The sequence below is a fragment of the Salmo salar genome, chromosome 04 (assembly GCF_965601325.2).
Source record: "Salmo salar chromosome 04, fSalSal1, whole genome shotgun sequence".
In the NCBI taxonomy this organism is placed as follows: Eukaryota; Metazoa; Chordata; class Actinopteri; order Salmoniformes; family Salmonidae; genus Salmo; species Salmo salar.
In genome coordinates, this window is record NC_138294.1 from 44,721,178 (window position 1) to 44,741,858 (window position 20,681).

The 20,681-nt window shown below is 44.0% G+C and overlaps 2 protein-coding genes across 6 annotated transcripts in view; both read right to left on the minus strand.

Moving 5' to 3' along the window:
- LOC106602984 (pecanex-like protein 3) overlaps positions 1-7,098 on the minus strand; it is a 29,130-nt gene extending 22,032 nt beyond the window's left edge. Inside the window, exons 1-8 of one of the 2 annotated variants that reach the window (XM_014196077.3) lie at positions 6,854-7,098; positions 5,250-5,721; positions 4,485-4,693; positions 4,187-4,292; positions 3,972-4,011; positions 3,732-3,827; positions 1,842-3,578; positions 1,420-1,549 (exon numbers count right to left, since the gene is read on the minus strand). In XM_014196077.3, coding sequence (XP_014051552.1) covers positions 1,420-1,549; positions 1,842-3,578; positions 3,732-3,827; positions 3,972-4,011; positions 4,187-4,292; positions 4,485-4,693; positions 5,250-5,402 — 2,471 coding nt within the window. In that variant the 5' untranslated portion in view covers positions 5,403-5,721; positions 6,854-7,098. Of the gene's footprint in view, positions 1-1,419; positions 1,550-1,841; positions 3,579-3,731; positions 3,828-3,971; positions 4,012-4,186; positions 4,293-4,484; positions 4,694-5,249 lie in introns of both variants that reach the window. The other variant, XM_014196076.3, reaches the window with a different exon arrangement.
- Positions 7,099-18,304: 11,206 nt separating this feature from the next.
- LOC106602987 (neurexin-2) overlaps positions 18,305-20,681 on the minus strand; it is a 326,762-nt gene continuing 324,385 nt past the window's right edge. For all 4 annotated transcript variants that reach the window (XM_014196088.3, XM_082974431.1, XM_014196093.3 and 1 more), the window contains one exon: positions 18,305-20,270. In XM_014196088.3, coding sequence (XP_014051563.1) covers positions 19,444-20,270 — 827 coding nt within the window. In that variant the 3' untranslated portion in view covers positions 18,305-19,443. The remainder of the gene's footprint in view (positions 20,271-20,681) is intronic.

Below are 20,681 nucleotides of genomic sequence, written 5' to 3' on the forward strand. Positions count from 1 at the left end.
GACTGTTCCTTTAAACAGTTTGGAAAACTCCAGAAAATTATGTCATGGCCTGAGAAGCTTCTGATAGGCTAATTGACATAATCTGAGTCAATTGGAGGTGAACCTGTGGATGTATTTCAAGGCCTACCTTCAAACTCAGTGCCTCTTTGCATGACATCATGGGAAAATCAAAAGAAATCAGCCAAGACCTCAGAAAAAAAATTGTAGACCTCCACAAGTTAGGTTCATCCTTGGGAGCAATTTCCAAACGCCTGAAGGTACCACGTTCATCTGTACAAACAATAGTACACAAGTATAAACACCATGGGACCACGAAGTCGCCATACCCCTCAGGAAGGAGACGCGTTCTGTCTCCTAGAGATGAACGTACTTTGGTGCGAAAAGGGCAAATCAATCCCAGAACAACAGCAATGGACCTTGTGAAGATACTGGAGGAAACAGGTACAAAAGTATCTATGTCCACAGTAAAACGAGTCCTATATCGACGTAACCTGAAAGGCCGCTCAGCAAGGAAGAAGCCACTGCTCCAAAACCGCCATAAAAAAGCCAGACTACGGTTTGCAACTGCACATGGGGACAAAGATAGTACTTTTTGGAGAAATGTCCTCTAGTCTGATGAAACAAAAATAGAACTGTTTGGCCATAATGACCGTCGTTATGTTTGGAGGAAAAAGGGGGATGCTTGCAAGCCGAAGAACACCATCCCAACCGTGAAGCACAGGGGTAGCAGCATCATGTTGTGGGGGTGCTTTGCTGCAGGAGGGACTGGTGCACTTCACAAAATAGATGGCAAAATGATGTGGATATATTGAAGCAACATCTCAAGACATCAGTCAGGAAGTTTAAGCTTGGTCGCAAATGGGTCTTCCAAATGGACAATGACCCCAAGCATACTACCAAAGTTGTAGCAAAATGGCTTAAGGACAACAAAGTCAAAGTATTGGAGTGGCCATCACAAAGCCCTGACCTCAATCCTATAGAAAATATGTGGGCAGAACTGAAAAGGCGTGGGCCTACAAACCTGACTCAGATACACCCGCTCTGTCAGGAGGAATGGGCCAAATTTCACCCAACTTATTGTGGGAAGCTTGTGGAAGGCTACCTGAAACATTTGACCCAAGTTAAACAATTGGGCAATGCTACCAAATACTAATTGAGTGTATGTAAACTTCTGACCCACTGGGAATGTGATGAAAGAAATAAAAGCTGAAATAAATCACTCTACTATTATTCTGACATTTCACATTCTTAAAATAAAGTGGTGATCCTAACTGACCTAAAACAGGGAATTTTTACTAGGATTAAATGTCAGGAATTGTGAAAAACTGAGTTTAAATGTATTTGGCTAAGGTGTATGTAAACTTCCGACTTGAACTCTATAGCAAGCGCGCTGGTGTGGAAGAGTTTGACTGGACCAACCTGGGTGGGGAGCCCATGGTAGAGGGGGGTGGTGTGGGGTTGCTCCCCGCGTTGTGTCGCCTGCGGATGGCCTGGGTCCTCTTCACACTGCTCACCGAGTCCCGCTTGCCCCCCTCCTCTGGGGCCAGAGCTGGGACAGCAGATATTCACATTAGTACAAGGACGTTCACTTCAGATGTTGAATTCTAGAAATACCTGACCCTGATTAATGGAGTAAATATAGCAAACAATCCAAATTTCAATGAAACAGTTACACATTTCAGAGCTTTCCATCTTGAATGGGACTATTTAAAAGTAGGGGTTGCTGATCTAGAATCAGTTTTGCCTTTTAGATTATAATGAAATGGACAGGGGCGATCTGATCCTAGATCAGCACACGTTATGAATAAAGGCCCAGAGTTAGAGAGAATAGTATGTCTCACCTCCCCCCACAGCTCCCTCCTCCACCAGTTCCCCGGCCCTCCAGCCCGTCTGGTTGCCAGCCCAGGAGCCTCCCAGAGAGTCCAGGCGATGGTGGTGAGTTCCAGAGAAGCCGTCTGTATGGCTGGTCCGGGCCTCCAGGTCTGACTTGGAGATGGTGAGGGGTCGTGGAGCGGGGGTGGAGGAGGTCAGCATGGTGGAGGGCAGGGCCACAGTGTTAGTGTGGCCCCCACCGGCCCCGTCCATACTGAGCACCCTGGCATGAGTCTTAGCACTAGCTGAGCTAGCTGACCTCTGAGCCCTATGGGAGTGGGATGGGCCAGCCGTCTCAGACAACTCTCCTTCCCTGGGGGTGGGCAGCTGGGTGGAGGAGGGGGGCGGGTTCGTAATGCCAGCGTTAGCAAGGTCAGGGGAGTAGCAGGAGGTAGAGGAGCTCGAGTCGTCATCATCATCGTCGTCAGAGCTGTAGCGTCTCTGGGAGCCCAGACTTGAGCCAGCGCTCATGTCACTGCCGTCGTCCTCGTCACTAGAGTCCTCAAACAGGCTCTCGCTGTAGGCCTTAGCCCCCAGCCGGCTGCGCACTGGGATGTAGTCTCTGTGCTGCCCGTGGTGCCGCCTGTAGGAGCCGCAGTCAAAGCTGCTGCTTCCCGCTCCACCTCGCTTACGAGGGGCTTTCCTGCGGCCAGGCCGGTGGCCCACACTACTGCCACCGGTCCGCAGCAGCTTCAAGTCTTTGGGGCGCACCACCTGCTGGGCCTGCAGAGAGGACTGCTCAGAGTGCAGGAATGGGGTGGAGGAGACAGGCAACGCAGGCTCAGAACACACTAGACCCAGGGCCAGCCCTGACGGCACCGAGCTGGCCTGCCTCGGAGGGGGGAGGGGGGGAACCCTCCTGTCCAGATCACAGGCCTCGGAGTGCCCACTACTGGAAGGAGATGAGTCCTGGAGGGAGGGGGGCTGTGCAATATCTGAGGGGACAGGTGGCAAATCTTCCCCTTCCACTAGTGTCCTATCAAGTTCCTGGCCCAGAGAGCGCTCTTTGGCGGGGGAGCGCAGCAGTTCGCTGTCCGACAGGTCGTCAGTATCACTTCCCCCCTGCAGCACTGGCTCCTCTGCTGGCTCTAGGGTACTGGTGCCCAGGGCTGGGGCAGAGGTCGGTGTCCCTGCGTCTATGTTCCGTGGCAGGCTTAGTGAAGGGCTCTCCAGCTGGGTGGAGTCAGTCTTCTCACTGCGGTAGCTGCTGACGGTGCTGAGGGTCTCGCGGTCCGTGGCCGCCCCGCCCCCGCTGAAGCAGCTGTCTGTGGAGCCAGCAGCCATGGCCACCCCACTGCGGCTGCCTGGGTGCTCTGTTCCTGGGGCGAAGGCCACGGGGTCAAGGCCCAGCCCCAACAGGTTCTCACTCAGCTCCTCACTCAGACTGCTCTTTATGAGAGGGCTGATGGGAGTGTCCCCCAGGCTCCCCGACTCAGCAGAGGGGCCCAGGGGGGAGTAGGCCCCCATCACGATCACATCCTCGTCAGGACTCTGCTGGGACAGCTGCTCCAGCATCCCCTCAATCTCTTCCAACTGGCCCTTCTCTCCTCCGTCTTCCTGACTGGAAGGGGAGGGGGGGATGGAGATGCACTCCCCAGGTTGTAAGCTACCAAATCCCCCTGACATCCCTGCTCCCACTCCCCTTAGACCAGGGAACTCTCCTCCTAGAGCAGCAGCCAAGCAGGACTGGACCATGTTGGCAACATCTGAAAGAAGTGAAAATCCAAACTAAGTACACACGACAAAGCAAAGACCAACATAGCTAACGTGTTTTGCGTTGGATTCAATAAACGTTATATCCCAATTTTGCACAGGGACAAAATATTCTAGGTCTGTTTCCAGTGTAATGCTAAGCTTACGGATCGGGTCCTGGGAGCTGTGGCGGAGGATCTCCCGGTGTGCTGACGTGACAATCAAGTTGTTGCTGCCTTGCTCTCGCATCAGATCCTTGATATCTGAGAAGAGAAGAAGCAGTCCCTAAATTACACCGTTGCCCATGTTGGATGAAAAAAAACAAAAAAAAACACAGCGACTCTTAGTCAGATCTACTTTACCAACCACAACACTGCGGTTAGAGTGGAGTTAGATTAATGCTATACCCTTGGAGCCTCCACTGTCATCAAGCTGAGGCAAAAACTCCTGAGGGGAAACAACAACAAAAACATTTGTTGGATTAAGAATGATTTTCATAGGAATATAGATCATTTGTACGGGATTAAACAACCCAATTCATTCACGTTGTGTGCAGTTTGTTGGGTGGAACTATGTTATAAGAGTATGTATGTGTGCGGTGGAAATGCAAGGCAGTCCTCACCGACACCTGGTTGAGTCCAAACAGAGAGTGCTGGGAGCTGCAGCGAACTGGAGGTGTTGAGTTGACCTTCCTGAACACAGTCATCTCCACACCAACATTGCTGTCCCTGAGAGGGGAACATAGCAACATGAGAAAGCATAACGCTAAAATCTGCCCCAATCATGTGAAATAACAGCCCTCAAAGCATCAACACAAATGAGCCTCTTCACTCGGATGTACATAGAATGACATTTTGTTTTGACATGATTTAACAACAAAAAAAAGGATTCCATTAGGATTTGAAAATCTCCGCCAGTACCCATGCTGATTCCCGTCGTGACCTCCGGACCCATCGTCCCCCTCTTCTAGCCGTGGGGCGTCGGTTATGAGTGAGGCCTGCCTCTTCTCCACTATCTCCCCCAGGTCGAACATGGCATGGAGGCGAAAGTTCACTGCCTTTATGGCTGTGAAGAAGGCTGCCACCACAGCACAGTACACACCTGCCACAACCAGGCTGGGGGGGAGAGACTGGACGGAAGGACAAGAGAGGGGAGGGGTGAAGAAAGATTGAGTCCAGAGCTGGGAATAAAAGTAGGCTAGCCCATGATGAGGGTAGTGAAACAACGCCTTGTTCTCAATACCAGTAAAATAACAAGTGGTTCACCTAGATAGGCAGGCACATGGACAAATTGGGCACCATATTACAGGCAAGGAAGGACCACTCTTCAAAGATGACGGACATGACAGCTTGAGAGGACATAGCATATCTGGTTTACAGGTAACACGCTTCACTAGAGCAAATATTAACATGTTTGACCACAAAAGCTTAAACATGAAAGTAACGAGAAGGAATGCTGTTTTGAACAGGGAGGGGAAAATGATACAGTCTGTTCCACTTTATTACCAACATCATCCTTTTCTCCTGCCCTATGATAAAAACCAGTTTGACCTGAATAGTGGCTGATACTGCACTAATAAATGTGTATGTAAAAAGTGCCTGACGAACATGACACCCAGTCGAAATGGATTTTTCCGCCCTTTTTATCTACAGAAATCATAAATTGTCCCCCCCATGAACACTCACCATGTAGATCAGGAAAGGGAAGGCCAGGAGAAAGATCCAGAGGTACAGGTGGAAGCAGTTGGAGAACGTGCTCTGATGGGGGTCCACATACCAGCCTCCTGTGAGCGAAGCCCACACCCCCTGCCGCAGTATCTGAAGAGCTTGGGAACCCATTGTCCCTCTCAGAGCAGCCAACCCAGGGTTCCAAGGTTTCCTCTAAGGCTGGAGCTCCAGACGGTCCAGTTGTAGCCACCCGTTCACGTATCTACAATGGCACTTCCATTGAGGATGAAAAGTTAATGAGTCAGTTGAAGACAGTCCTCTTCACTTTGTGGTGTATAGTCCTTTGTGTATCTCAAGGGAGGCTGTGCATGTTCTTGCTCCAGACTGGGCTGCTTTTCTGTGCAGTTCTTGCAAAAATGTAATCATTGCTTTTTCTGGAGAATTACTTTTTGGCACACTGGTGAAGACCCACTGACTAAACAACATTCATCTGGAATAAAAATCACAACTGCTTTGGTTGGTTTCTTCACACATTTCCAGCATTTTGAGTCACACTTCAATAAATTAAGAGTAGGTCCTGATAACATCCTTCAGAGAAAGACGCTGTGCACCGCTCTAATGTCACAGGCAATCATAATCATGCTCCTACTCAGAGATGGAGCCGTAACTAGGTTGGACTCATTTCTTTAGATATGTATTTGGAGTCCTCAACCTCATGAGACCGGAAGCTTTATGAATCCTGAGAAATGATCAGAATAACCATCTGCAATGATACTCCATAGATATATGTATACTACTACCCTAAAGTATCTGAATCAGCCAACGCAGAAAGCTAGCTAGCTACCCATTAGCCATTCGGTAGCTTAGTTCATAACCCAACTAACTACGAATTATATTTTTCATGACCCCTTGGTAGCTATAACGTTAGCGTCAAGGCCAACACTACTCCCACTAGCCTGTCACCTACTGACTGATAGACACAATATAACGTATTTTACTGCTATCTAAGTTAGCTGGCTAGGTAATGCTAGCTAGCAGCTGCCTACATGTTATTTTAGCTATCAACAATTTCCTCCAGACGTTATTTGCCAACCAATGCACTCCACCAACAAACATAGCAAGCTACCTAGCTGATTTGTCAACTGAAAACACTTAAACAGTTAGTTAGCAGCTCGCTATATGCCAACCACTGCTACTTAGCTAGGTAACCTTAGTTGTGCTGCCAAAACAAGACATCAACGTGTAATTTCGAGATAATACTTATAACCAAATGCATTATAATGTGTCGGACTAAACAGAATGGCTAACATAGAGATTTGGCAGCAATCACATCATGAACGCTCGATTAGCATGCTAGTTAGGCCACATCAAAATTAAACAGCCAACGCTAAATTAGCTATCAGAATTGAGACGGAGTGTTTGGCTAGATAGAAAACTTCGTAACCTCTCGTGCTAACTATATAGTATTAAATTGTTGATCGACGACTCCCTTAGGTAAATCAACGCAGCCCAGCTGTGCCTCTTCTCTTCCGTGTAAAGCAGTAACGTCGTTAGCTAGCTAAAGAATATCGTATTTTTCCTTACCACTGTGGGTTGTTAGCTAGTACATTTGGCTAGCTTACCACAGTTGGCTATCATTGTTTTCAGGTGACGGTGGTCTTTCTTCTTTGGAAAGACACAGCGGATATCTACTTTTTGTTTAAGAAAAACTGGCAGTTTGTACAGATTTGCGTCATTGCCCTTATCGTGTGTTCGCTAGCTGGCTAGCTAGCTTTAAAAAGCTCCTACTCGTTAGCTCGCTAGCTGCTACAATCATTCGCTCATTCACACGGGAAGCAAAAACCCACACAGGAAGAGAATGACATTCCACAGTGTCATTTTGGTCGTATTGCGTTAGTCATTCTTCTTCTAATATGTAGCTAGCTATAATTCCACAACAACTTTTACAATTGGTGAACCGAAAGCAAAAGCCTTAAAATGAAGAAAAAAAAAAGACAGCAAAGAAACTGTACCGCATGATAATCGAAGATTGTTTGCCAGATGCTGATACACGATCATGCCATTCTGCATCTTTATAAAAGCGCTTCCAAAAAGTTTCCACATATTTCTTTTTACAGTTTTTGTTAATATACAGTTTTTCCCTTGAATATTTGTATAGGTCTAGGCGTTCTGGAAATGTTATTGTGATATTCACAAAATAATAAAAGTCAGTCTTTCTAGCCCTAGGTCTGGGATTTCTGAGACTACTGTTCTTTGACCATAAGTTTAGCTTTGTTCGATTTCAGTGCAGCCTTAGATGTTATTGATCATAATTTGTTATTGAAAAAACAAACTTATAATGACTTTACATCACCTGCCATCACATGGTTGGAGAAGTACTTATCCAATAGAACCCAGAGAGTGTTCTTCAATGGAAGCTTCTCCAACATCAGATATGTACAGTGCGGTTTCCCTCAGGGCAGTTGCCTTGGGCCGTTACACTTCTCTATTTTTACAAATGATTTGCCATCTGTCTTACAAAAAGCTAAAATGACTATGTATGTCAATGATTGCACACTCTACACAACAGCACCTACAGCCAGTGACCTCACTGAGACTCTTGGTAAGGAGTTACAGTCAGTGTCAGAATGGGTAATTAACAATAAACTGGTCTGAAATACATCTAAAACCAAAAGCATTGAATTTGGTTCAAAGCATTCTCTTAGACCTAAACCTCAACTCGAGTTGTGCATAAAAGGTGTGACCATTGAACAAGTTGGGGAAGCTGAACTCCTAAAAGTAACACTGGATGGTCAGTTATCATGGTCAAGTCATATTGACAAAGTTGTTGTGAAGATGTGGAGAGGTATGTATGTTATAAAAATATGTTTTGCGCTTTTGACACAAAGATCAACTGTACTAGTTGATCAGGCTCTGATCTTGTCCCATCTTCATTACTGTCTGGTAATACGGTCAGGTGCAGCAAAGAAATACCTAGCAAAGCTGCAGCTGGCTCAAAACAGAGCAGCACACATTTCCCTTAACTGCACACACAGAACTGACATCAATAACATGCAAAAAGCAGCGCCTCTCCTCTTCTAAAGATCTGTTTTAACTGTACTGTATAAGAATATGAATATGTACAGTGCCTGCAGAAATAATTCATACCCCTTGACTTATTCCACAAAAAGTGTGTTACAGCCTGAATTCAAAATGTATTAAATATACACTGCTCAAAAAAATAAAGGGAACACTTAAACAACACATCCTAGATCTGAATGAAAGAAATAATCTTATTAAATACTTTTTTCTTTACATAGTTGAATGTGCTGACAACAAAATCACACAAAAATAATCAATGGAAATACAATTTATCAACCCATGGAGGTCTGGATTTGGAGTCACACTCAAAATTTAAGTGGAAAACCACACTACAGGCTGATCCAACGTTGATGTAATGTCCTTTAAACAAGTCAAAATGAGGCTCAGTAGTGTGTGTGGCCTCCACGTGCCTGTATGACCTCCCTACAACGCCTGGGCATGCTCCTGATGAGGTGGCGGGATGTCTCCTGAGGGATCTCCTCCCAGACCTGGACTAAAGCATCCGCCAACTCCTGGACAGTCTGTGGTGCAACGTGGCGTTGGTGGATGGAGCGAGACATGATGTCCCAGATGTGCTCAATTGGATTCAGGTCTGGGGAACGGGTGGGCCAGTCCATAGCATCAATGCCTTCCTCTTGCAGGAACTGCTGACACACTCCAGCCACATGAGGTCTAGCATTGCCTTGCATTAGGAGGAACCCAGGGCCAACCGCACCAGCATATGGTTTCACAAGGGGTCTGAGGATCTCATCTCGGTACCTAATGGCAGTCAGGCTACCTCTGGCGAGCACATGGAGGGCTGTGCGGCCCCCCAAAGAAATGCCACCCCACACTATGACTGACCCACCGCCAAACCGGTCATGCTGGAGGATGTTGCAGGCAGCAGAACGTTCTCCACGGCGTCTCCAGACTCTGTCACGTCTGTCACGTGCTCAGTGTGAACCTGCTTTCATCTGTGAAGAGCACAGGACGCCAGTGGCGAATTTGCCAATCTTGGTGTTCTCTGGCAAATGCCAAACGTCCTGCACGGTGTTGGGCTGTAAGCACAACCCCCACTTGTGGACGTCGGGCCCTCATACCACCCTCATGGAGTCTGTTTCTGACCGTTTGAGCAGACACATGCACATTTGTGGCCTGCTGGAGGTCATTTTGCAGGGCTCTGGCAGTGCTTCTCCTGCTCCTCCTTGCACAAAGGCGGAGGTAGCGGTCCTGCTGCTGGGTTGTTGCCCTCCTACGGCCTCCTCCACGTCTCCTGATGTACTGGCCTGTCTCCTGGTAGCGCCTCCATGCTCTGGACACTACGCTGACAGACACAGCAAACCTTCTTGCCACAGCTCGCATTGATGTGCCATCCTGGATGAGCTGCACTACCTGAGTCACTTGTGTGGGTTGTAGACTCCGTCTCATGCTACCACTAGAGTGAAAGCCCCGCCAGCATTCAAAAGTGACCAAAACATCAGCCAGGAAGCATAGGAACTGAGAAGTGGTCTGTGGTCCCCACCTGCAGAACCACTCCTTTATTGGGGGTGTCTTGCTAATTGCCTATAATTTCCACCTGTTGTCTATTCCATTTGCACAACAGCATGTGAAATTTATTGTCAATCAGTGTTGCTTCCTAAATGGACAGTTTGATTTCACAGAAGTGTGATTGACTTGGAGTTACATTGTGTTGTTTAAGTGTTCCCTTTATTTTTTTGAGCAGTATATATTTTTTTCATCCATCTACACACAATACCCCATAATGACAAAATGTTGTTGTTGTTTTATAAATTTGTGCAAATACAGAAATATTTCATTTCCATAATAAGCATTCACACCCCTGAGTCAATACTTTGTAAAAGCACCTTTGGCATTGACTAAAGCTGTGAGTCTAAATGGGTAAGTCTCTACGAGCTTTCCACACCTGTATTGGGAAACATTTCCCCATTATTCTTTTCACAATTCATTAAGCTCTGTCAAGTTGGTTGTTGATGATTTGCAAGCCTTGCCATAGATTTTCAAGCGGATTTAAGTCAAAACTGTAACTAGGCCACTCAGGAACATTCAATGTCATCTTGGTAAGCAACTCCAGTGAATTTGGCCTTGTGTTTTAGGTTATTGTATGTAGTTCTGTCTTTGAGCTGTTCTTGTCTATTGATGTTCTGTGTTATGTCATTCTGTATTATGTTTAATGTTTTGTGTGGATCCCCAGGAAGAGCAGCTACTGCTTTTGCAACAGCTAATGGGATCCTAATAAAATACCAAATACTTGTTGAAAGGTGAATTTGTCTCCCAGTTTCTGTTGGAAATCAGTGCCTGTGCTTAGCTCTACTCCAAAAAATAACTCCCTCGTTTTTGCCGATGACAAGCATACCCATAACATGATGCAGCCACCACCATGCTTGAAAACATGAAGAGTGAAACTCTGTGATGCGTTGTATTGGATTTGCCCCTAACATAGTGCTTTGTATTCAGGACAAAAAATGTATTTGCCACATTTTTAGCAGTTTTACTTTAGTGTCTCATTCCAAACAGGACGCATGTTTGGAATATTTTTATTTGCAATCTCCATAGACAAACATTGGCAGTAGAATGGCCTTACTGAAGAGCTCATAGGATGCCACCTTTCCAACAAGCCAGTTCGTTAAATTTCTGCCCTGCTAGAGCTGCCCAGGTTAACTGTAAGTGCTGTTATTGTGAAGTGGAAACGTCTAGGAGCAACAACGGCTGACAATGCCATTCTAGACGATTCTGGGCTTCCAACTTCGTGCCAACAGTTTGGGGAAGGCCCTTTCCTGATTCAGCATGACAATGCCCCTGTGCACAAAGCAAGGTTCCATAAAGAAATGGTTTGTCGAGATTGGTGTAGATGACTTCAGCCCCATCGAACACCTTTGGGATGAATTGAAACGCGGACTGCGAGCCAGGCCTAATCGCCCCAAATCAGTGCCCGACCTCACTAATGCTCTTGTGGCTGAATGGAAGCAAGTCCCCGCAGCAGGTTAGTATTGTGGAGTAACTACAATGTTGCTGATCCATCCTATCACAGCCATTAAACTCTGTAACTTTCTTAAAGTCACCATTGTCCTCATGGTGAAATCCCTGAGTGGTTACCTTCCTCTCCTACAACTGCGTTAGGATGGACGCCCGTATCTTTGTAGTGACTGGGTGTATTGATACACCATCCAAAGTGTAATTAATAATATCACCATGCTCAAAGGGATATTCAATGTCTACTTTTTTTACCCATCTACCAATAGGGGCCCTTCTTTGCGAGGCATTGGAAAACCTCCCTGGTCTTTGTGGTTGAATCTATTTTTTATTTATTTACTGCTCGCATGAGGGACCTTACAGATAATTGTATGTGTGGCTACAGAGATGAGGTAGTCATTCAAAAATCAATATTATTTCACACAGAGTCCACACAACTCATGATGCGCCTTGTTAAGTACATTTTTACTGCTGAACTTATTTAGGCTTGCCATAACAAAAGGGTTAAATACTTATTGACTCAAGACATTTCAGCTTTTCATTTTTAATTCATTTGTAAAATGTCTAAAAACATAATTCCACTTTGAAATTATGGGATATTGTGTGTAGGCCAGTGACACAAAATGTGGAATAAGTCAAGGGGTATGAATACTTTCCGAAGGCGCTGTACATGTATATACAGTATGAATAGTGTGTAAATAGTATTTTTGTTGTTTCTTGGTGTCGTTCCAATATATAACTCTTATTTTTTTATTTGTCATAACTTATGTTGTTCTTGACTATAACTGTTCTGTACTTTGTTTATGTATTTGTACGTTTTATGTGGACCCCAGGAAGAGTAGCTGTAGCATGTGCAGTAGCTAATGGGTATCCTAATAAACTAAACTTTGAAATAGGTCTACTAGGCTAAGAAGGTGGTATAACGAACCCTGTGCTTGAATATCATGTGCAATGTCGGTTGGTTTATGCCATTATTGACAGTAAAGTGATCTGGTTGTTCTCCGAAATGTAGTCTGTAGTGTCTGCACAATTGCAGCAGAAAAAAGAGGTATCAATGGTTATATTTGATCATAACTGATTAGGTGGAGATAGATGATGGCATAACTGGGGTTGTCTTTACTGAGAAGTCTCAATTCAAGGAGTAGACAAATGATTGGAGGAGACTGGCAAATGTGTGATCTAGTGAGAAACTAGTCAGAGACGATGAACCTATAAGAGACAATGAACCTATAGTTCTGGACTGTAGATGGCACTGTTCCCATTCCAATATGCCACTGGCTGTGATTCTCAAGCTTTATAAATACAGTATCCAGACAGGAAGCAGGCTCAACTGATCCTGGTGCACTAGCTGCAATGAGTATTATGTGCTGATTGATTTTGTTCATTAGAATTACATCCTGATAAGCAGGTGAAATGGATCCACTCCAAAACATAACAGTTCTGAAGCATTCAGACACTGCAGTAGTCAGCCCCACTTCCATCCCTATAGGCCTAACCCTTAGACCATTCAGTGGAAGACGATGAAACTCTGATGGTACATATATTCGTTTGTATAGAAAGATATCCTCCAAAGGTAAAATGGTCTTGTAACTAACCTGCTAGTCACCCAGAAGCTGACATTAGTTTATGAAATGGCTCAACACAACCTTACTTGACACTGGATGTTACATTGTCATGTGACAGTTCAGTTTAGCTAGATGGATAGACAAATTAGATTGCATACCTACCACTAAATGAATGCACATGCCATTTGAAGGTAACCCTGAAGATGCCAAGTCATGTTTATGCTGTCATTATGGTGGCTGTGTACAGGGGCGTTTCTAGTATTTGAAGACACTGGGGGCTTAGCCCAAAACCAGTAGGGGGGTCCGGGGGCATTTCCCCCTGGCAATTTGTATTATTATTTTACAGCATGAATTCGGTGTACTTTGAGATGATCATTGAGAGATTAGAACATTGAGAGATTAGATATTGTTCAGGTAACTTGCACCTTCCCACTTGCCACAGCAGACATTGCCAGTACTCAAATACAGTTGCTACTTTGGGTCTCTATACTCTGGAACACTCTCTACTCTCTTCTCTGGAACACATACAGTACATCTACAGTGTATTGCAAAAAAACACTGAACAACTTCAAACATAGACTCTGACCTGTCCAACGAGCCAAACTGATTAAAGAATCCCACAGTACCCAATCAAATTGTATTTATTTATAAAGACCTTTTTTCATCAGCCAAACACCCTCTCTCTCTCTCACACACACACACACACACACACACACACACACACACACACACACACACACACACACACACACACACCACACACACACACACACACACACACACACACACATTTTTGTGGGGACCAAACAATTGATTCCCATTCAAAATCCTATTTTCCCTAACCCTAACCGTTAACCTAACCTTAACCCTAACCATAATTGTAACCCCAACCCAAATTGTAACCCTAACCCTAACCTAACCCCTAAGTCTAAAATAGCCTTTTTCCTTGTGGGGAATGGCGAAATGTCCCCATTTGTTCCCCATAAGGATAGTAAAACCAAAACAACACACACACACACATATACGCACGCACGCCTGCACGCACGCACACACACACACACACACACACACACACACACACACACACACACACACACACACACACACACACACACACACTGTGCAGTAATTTGAATCTATTAAGAAGCTTGAAGCGATACAGTCTGCGTGCTCACCCCTCCTCTGCATTCTGTCTCTCTCCATCATCTATTATTCTGTTGCTCTCTTTGTGTCTGCCTGGTGTATCTCGCTCCATCATATCCTACTCTTCTGTTGCTGTCTCTGTGTCTTGTCTGGAGTGTCTCTTTAGTTTTGCAATCCAAAACAGTCAAGGGGATACTGGGGTAGCTGAACTCGTTTTGGGCTAGTGTCTGAGTCATCTAAATTATCCTCTTCCCTACCATTTGCCCCTGGCTGCTGCTGTTCTAAATGTTCCATTGGCCTGCTGTTCTCATCTATCCTCCCCCTTGGCTCATCTAAAAGGTAGCAAGGTAGAAGTGCAACATGTTGTTAGTTTTAAAGGGTGATTGCACTTCCTGATCTGGCCTCGTTTTAGATTTGGTTGATTAAGAAATGCTAGGGTCAATGACTGAATTCAAATGTGAGTTGGTTTCAGGGTGTGGTTTGATGTGGGCGTTTCATGTGTGTGTTCACAGGTGAGAAGAGTCAGTGGTGAAAAAAGTACCCAGTTGTCATACTTGAGTAAAAGTAAAGATACCTTAATAGAAAAGGCCTCAAGTAAAAGTAACCCAGTAAAATACTACTTGAGTAAAAGTCTAAAAGTATTTGATTTTAAATATAAGTATCAAAAGTAATGTAATTGCTAAAATATACTTAAGTATCAAAAGTAAAAGTACAAATAATTTAAAATTCCTTTTATTAAGCAAAGCATACGGCACAATTTTCTTGTTTTTTAAATGTATGGATAGCCAGGGACACACTCCAACACTCAGACATCATTTACAAACAAAGCATTTGTGTTTAGTGAGTCAACCAGATCAGAGGCATTAGGGATGACCAGGGAAATTATCTTGATAAGTGTGTGAATTTGACCATTTTCTGTCCTGCTAAGCATTTAAAATGTTACCAGTACTTTTGGGTGTCAGGGAAAATGTATGGAGTAAAAAGTACATTATTTTCTTTAGGAATGTAGTGAAGTAAAAGTTGCCCAAAAAATGGAATAAATAGTAAAGCATAGATACCCCAAAAAACTACTTAAGTAGTACTTTAATGTATTTTTACTAAAGTACTTTATGCCACTGGGAAGATTTAGCCAAATTACTTCACCAATTAGCTTCAGTCGGCTGATGTGTGGGACCTGACTTTGACTTTGGATAGCCTATCTCCGGGCTAGTCAATAAATTACACAATGCAAATTAGACACTATTTTCGTGTTGGACACCTTTTAGTTTTCTCATTAAATGCATTCAATATTTGTATATGAATTTCTACAGTTTATCGTTGGTTTGAGGTTTTAAGCTATTGTAATTTTAATATATTGTCCCATGTACATTGTGTAATTTACCGATGGGCCCTAACTAGCCCCATAGGGATATCCAAAGTCAACCCATATTTACCACATGTATTACGATTGGGTTGCGTGCAGCTGCACTCCGAATTTATGATTACTCGTGTGCTGCCAGCTGTGGGCATGTGGGCAGGTTGAAACAAACCCAACCTTCATTTACATTGTGATGCAGTTATGACCACAAGTCTCACAAAATTGAGTTTCGTACAAGACTAACTTTATAATCAAAATGATTCTATTTACACTTTGTAGTCAATTTTGACAGTAGAATAAATGTTTCTGACTCATATTGATGCCACGTAGTCTCTTTTCTAAATGAGAAGTTGGTTTTTAGGGGCAGTTACTCTTGTAAGTTACTGTAAGCTGACATGACCAGGGAACTCAACTGTAAAGAAAAATTCAAGTGTCCACATAACAGCGCAACACCACTCCAAACATGACAGATAAGAAGCTACAGAACATAGCCCCTAGGTTATATGAATATAAAGTGACATGAGCCAAAAAAAGACCTGTAGAATGGAAGAAGTTACAAGACCTCTATGATTCATTTAATTTAATCAGTTCTACCAGCTAATGTGAGCTTTTTAGATTACATAACATTTGTGAACACATAGCTTAAGGGACTATGTATTTTCAATGTTTTGTTCACCTTCAAGCTGGCCATCTTTTTCCCTCTCTTTCTGGCTGCCCTCCCCCTTCTAAGTTCAAGTTTGTTTATTTGTCATATACACATGATATACACAAAGTACACAGTGCAAGGAAATTCTTACTTGCAGGTTAACCTCTCGACAATGCAACAACAATAGAAAAAGTAAGTAGCTAAGTGAATAAAGAGTAATAAAAATAAAAGTTCAATTAAATAATTTCACCAATTTAATGATGGGCAGTTTCTTTACAAATAGTTACATGGCCTATATGGAAATATCCAACATGAGCCAAGCATGTTTACCTGTCAAATGGAATAGGTTATAAGACCTCAAAGACTCATTTCATTTTGTCAGTTCTACCACCTCAACATTGCTCATTTTAAACAGGGTTAAATATAATCTTGTAGTAAAGTTCAGCTTCAGTCCACAGGGGGCCACTGTGTTACTGTCAGAAGATATGTGCTTCAGTCAGAAAAAAATTCTCATCTCTTTGGTCTCAGCTAGCTAGCCAGCCAGTAGCTACCGAACTAGCCAGCCAAGCTAGCTACAGAAACGAAACCCATTTAAATACGCTCACTGGAAATAAACACTTTTCCTAATATCATGACTTATATCAAACATCCCAAGCTTGCCCATTCCCTAAATATACTGTTAATTAACTCTGACTGACACCCAATAGCTTAGGATGCTGAGCGCTAACGCTAGCGTATCAGCATTAGCCAACCCTTATACTGAGGGAGACTAGCTACCACCAACCCTGCACAAACCTGTGGCTAACTCTGCTGATGCACTTTGACTTTCTAGCTGTTCTGCCCTTTCCACCTGATTCACTGCATCCTCAACCTGCTTGCTTTTTTTTGCCTCTCTGTCGGAAGAAAGATGCTGCAGACTCTGACTGAGTAACAGGCATTTTGCTGAGTGATGACATTGACATCTATCTGGTGCTGTAGGGGTAGGGGAGGGGTCAAGGGATGTGAGTGGTCCACTGCTTTGTGAAATCTCCACCAATCACAGCAGGCACTGCGCCACTCCAGGGGCTTCTTCCTAGTGCAGTATATTGGATTGTTTATTTTTGTTATTAAAATGTGTCATTCTTTTTTATTTTTGATCCTGAATAGCGCAATTGATGTGTGGTTATGCAAACTCATATCACACTGAAATAAATAAAATAACAATTTTGGACCTTAAAAAGGTTCAGGGCTGGACCAAAAATGTCCAGGGTTGAAGCCCCGGAAGCCCCGGCCTAATGACGCCACTGGCTGTGTGTAGTAGTTCAAGTGCAACCCATTCATTTGATGAGGCATTTGCACTCATAAAAAAGCCACACAACACAGGAGTATACGAAGTATATAACCAATTGTATTTCCCCTCTGTCAATGTACTGTACACATATTAAGGTTAATTTCACAGGAACACTTTACAATATCATTGAGTTAGGACAGGAATATACTCTGAGAAGTTTATGTTAAATGGCACTTCATAAAAAAATAAGATGAAATTACAGAAATTGAAAATGTAAACATGATACAACAGAGAGAATGGCAACAACAGACAAAGATAGCAAGTTTTTTCAATGTACATAAAATGAAGAAATGAAACAAAAGAGTGCACATCATCCTTTGTGTTTTCTCTTGATACGTTTACATACAATCACTAACCTGTCCTTAATGGAAATGTCATGTTATTCAACATTGAAAAAAGAAAATACTTAGAATGGGTCTCTGTAGTCAGACAATGGAGTCTCATCGCAGACAAAATGCTCCCTTTCATCTGTATCGGATTAAAAGGAAACGTAAAAAACGGAACTGCAGGAATGGTAACAAGAGAAACACAGAAGTATCTGAGCAATAGCTATACAATTCACAAACCTTCAATAGTTCGTCTCGCGGAACAGTCTTTTATTCATGGGTAGAAAAACCAGAACACATGTTTGGTTTGCTTTCAAAAGGTAACACAGTATTTATCTCTCAAAGAGATTTTTTCTACTGTTTGTGCCTTTCCAGTTTTTTTGTGTGCCAATTTTGAAGAAGGAAAGGGAAAGCCGGCCTCTTGACACAAGCTTGGGCATGTCCCCCCCTTCCCACAGGAACATTCAGAAAAAGTGATTCAAAATGGACTGTGTCCTGCAGCTTCCTTTCATATTCACTGTCTCTACTTTCCTCATAGGGGGGATCTGGCTGGAGTGTTGACAGTGGTAACCGTGGGGGGGCAGAACATCTCTCACGTGAAGTATCTTTTTCATGTCTGTCCCCCCCCCCCGTCCCCCCCCCCCCCCCCACCCCCCGTGTACTCCAACAAACACAGAAGCAATGCTTTTTCAAACCCAAGACATCTATACATACAAATATGTTTACAGAGCAATGTCTTTGCTACAGTAGCGTTTTGCTTTTTGAGATTTAAGCTTGAGGAACTTGTTCCTGGATGGAATGAATGACACACTGTCGATTTGTTGATCTCTTCTCACACAGAGATGAGAGAATCCAGCTCATCTCATCCATCCAGATAGTGGGTTTGTTGGTTAAATTCAGCTGTGAATTGGTGTATTCCCTTTGAAAACCTGTATTTTCCCAAAAGGAAACATGGTTCAATGATATTGGACCATTAACATAGCACCATGGACAACCAGAGAGATAGACAGAGTGGAAAGTAGTTTTACGTGGGATAACACAAAATGGGGTAGGCTTGTCTGCAGAGAAGGTGGGTCACCCAATCTCCAAATATGGGTATGGCTTTAGTTTAATCTAGTAAACTCTACAGGGTTGCTCTGTCCTTATCTACCATAATGACCTTTCAGTACACACTGATACTGCTGACTTCATTACAAAGACATAGGGACTTGAGATAGAGCATGATGAACTGACATTCATGCAAACCTGGTTCTATAGTACAATGGTCTAAGCTGAGTTTTCACTGTGAACCATAACCATACAGTTGATAGATAGTGGTGCTATATACAAACACAGCAAAATGGATATGCTTCTTATCCTGTGTGAAATGGTATGTTATCCAATACAATATTTGGTATGTGATACAAATTCTGAAAGCATAATTTAACAGGAATTGTGAAAATACTGATCGCAAATTAGATTTTTTGTTATTTTTTTGTGCCACAAATGTAACAATCACACCCTACACTTTGGATATTTATCTAGAGGATAATGTGGAAGTGAAATTCTTTGGGAGAACCCCCTTTCCATGATTTTCCTCTATTCCAGTGTATCCCAACAGTCCCCGAGTACCCCCAACAGCACACATCTTTGTTGTTGCCCCGTGCAAACTCACCTGATTCAACTGATTGAGGGCTTGATGATTAGTTGACAAGTTGAATCAGGTGCGCTTCTCCGGGGTATTCGAGGACTGGAGTTGGGAAACCCTGCTCTAGCCTATCTCTCACGTTCTCTCCTTCTCTCTCCATCCCTCTCTTAGACATAATACTCTTTGTCTTTGTTCTTCTTGCCCTTGGTTACTGTCTTAGCTACTGTAGCCGTGGTTGTGCTTGGTGTCTTCTCTAGTTTGACCATGGCCCCGTTGCCCTCGGAAACTGGATTGCTGATGAAGTTGTGTCCCTGGTCCGTCTGGTAGGAGCCCTCATCACGGTTGCGGTACTTGTACATGGCGTAGAGGAGGATGAGAATGCAGAGGGCAGCAGCTGCCACAATGCCAACCACCATCCCTGTGGTGCTACTGGACTCTCCGATCCTATCCACCAGGCCGGGGTGCATGACCTTCTCACCGGGGGCTGTAGGGTCGGCTGTGGGCACATGGGGGAAATTGGGGGGGTAAGTTAGTCCAGGTGTATACCGGGATGACGGAGGGGCAGGGGGCAGAAGCACCTGGTCACGGGTGTTCATTTTGCCCGCGGGGATGTGGAGCTGGTCAGGGTTGGTAGTGGGAGCATAAGGAGGGGGGCGGGAATTGTGGGGTTTCTGTGCCCCGCCCTCACCGACGGCGGGGGGAGGAGGAGGATGCAGGACTGTCCTGTCAGTGACTAGAGGGGAGTTTTTGTAAAAGTCCTCATCATCTGATTCCGTCAACTCCCCAGAACCGAAGGCCGAGACCTCCACAGGGTCACCGCAGTCCTCCTGGTCCGGGGGGCAGGGAGGGTGAGGGTTGGACAGCATCAGGGACTCTTTGGTGGTCTCAAGTGGGGACAGGGAGGTGGGAGGAGGGGGAATAGCAGGGTAACGGGTGGCGATGGATGGGGGCTCAAGGGAATCCACTGTTATTATAGGCAACACTAATTCACCTCCTAGAAAAGAAAAAGAGAGGGTAGGAGACACATTAGAGGAGCATTAGGAGACCCCAGACATGAATAATGAACAATTGTGCTCACTACATTACAAACACAATGTGCTCATTATATAGCTACAATGTTCCAAATCATGTAATATTACACCATGTAGGGGCAAGATAATTAAAATGGAAGATATTTAAGGATACAGTATTATCTATAATATGGATTTGCTTACAAGTTCACATTTCTGGACATCTCTTAAGAAAAAAAAAGACAGCAAACCATGGGATAAGGTCACTTACGTACATCAACATATTGCCACATGATTTTTGCATGAAGAGAAAAACAAATTCAAAAACAGCTGCATAACATTGATATACATCCTTAATTATTTGACTCACAGTTGCAGGCGAACGTGTGCATGCC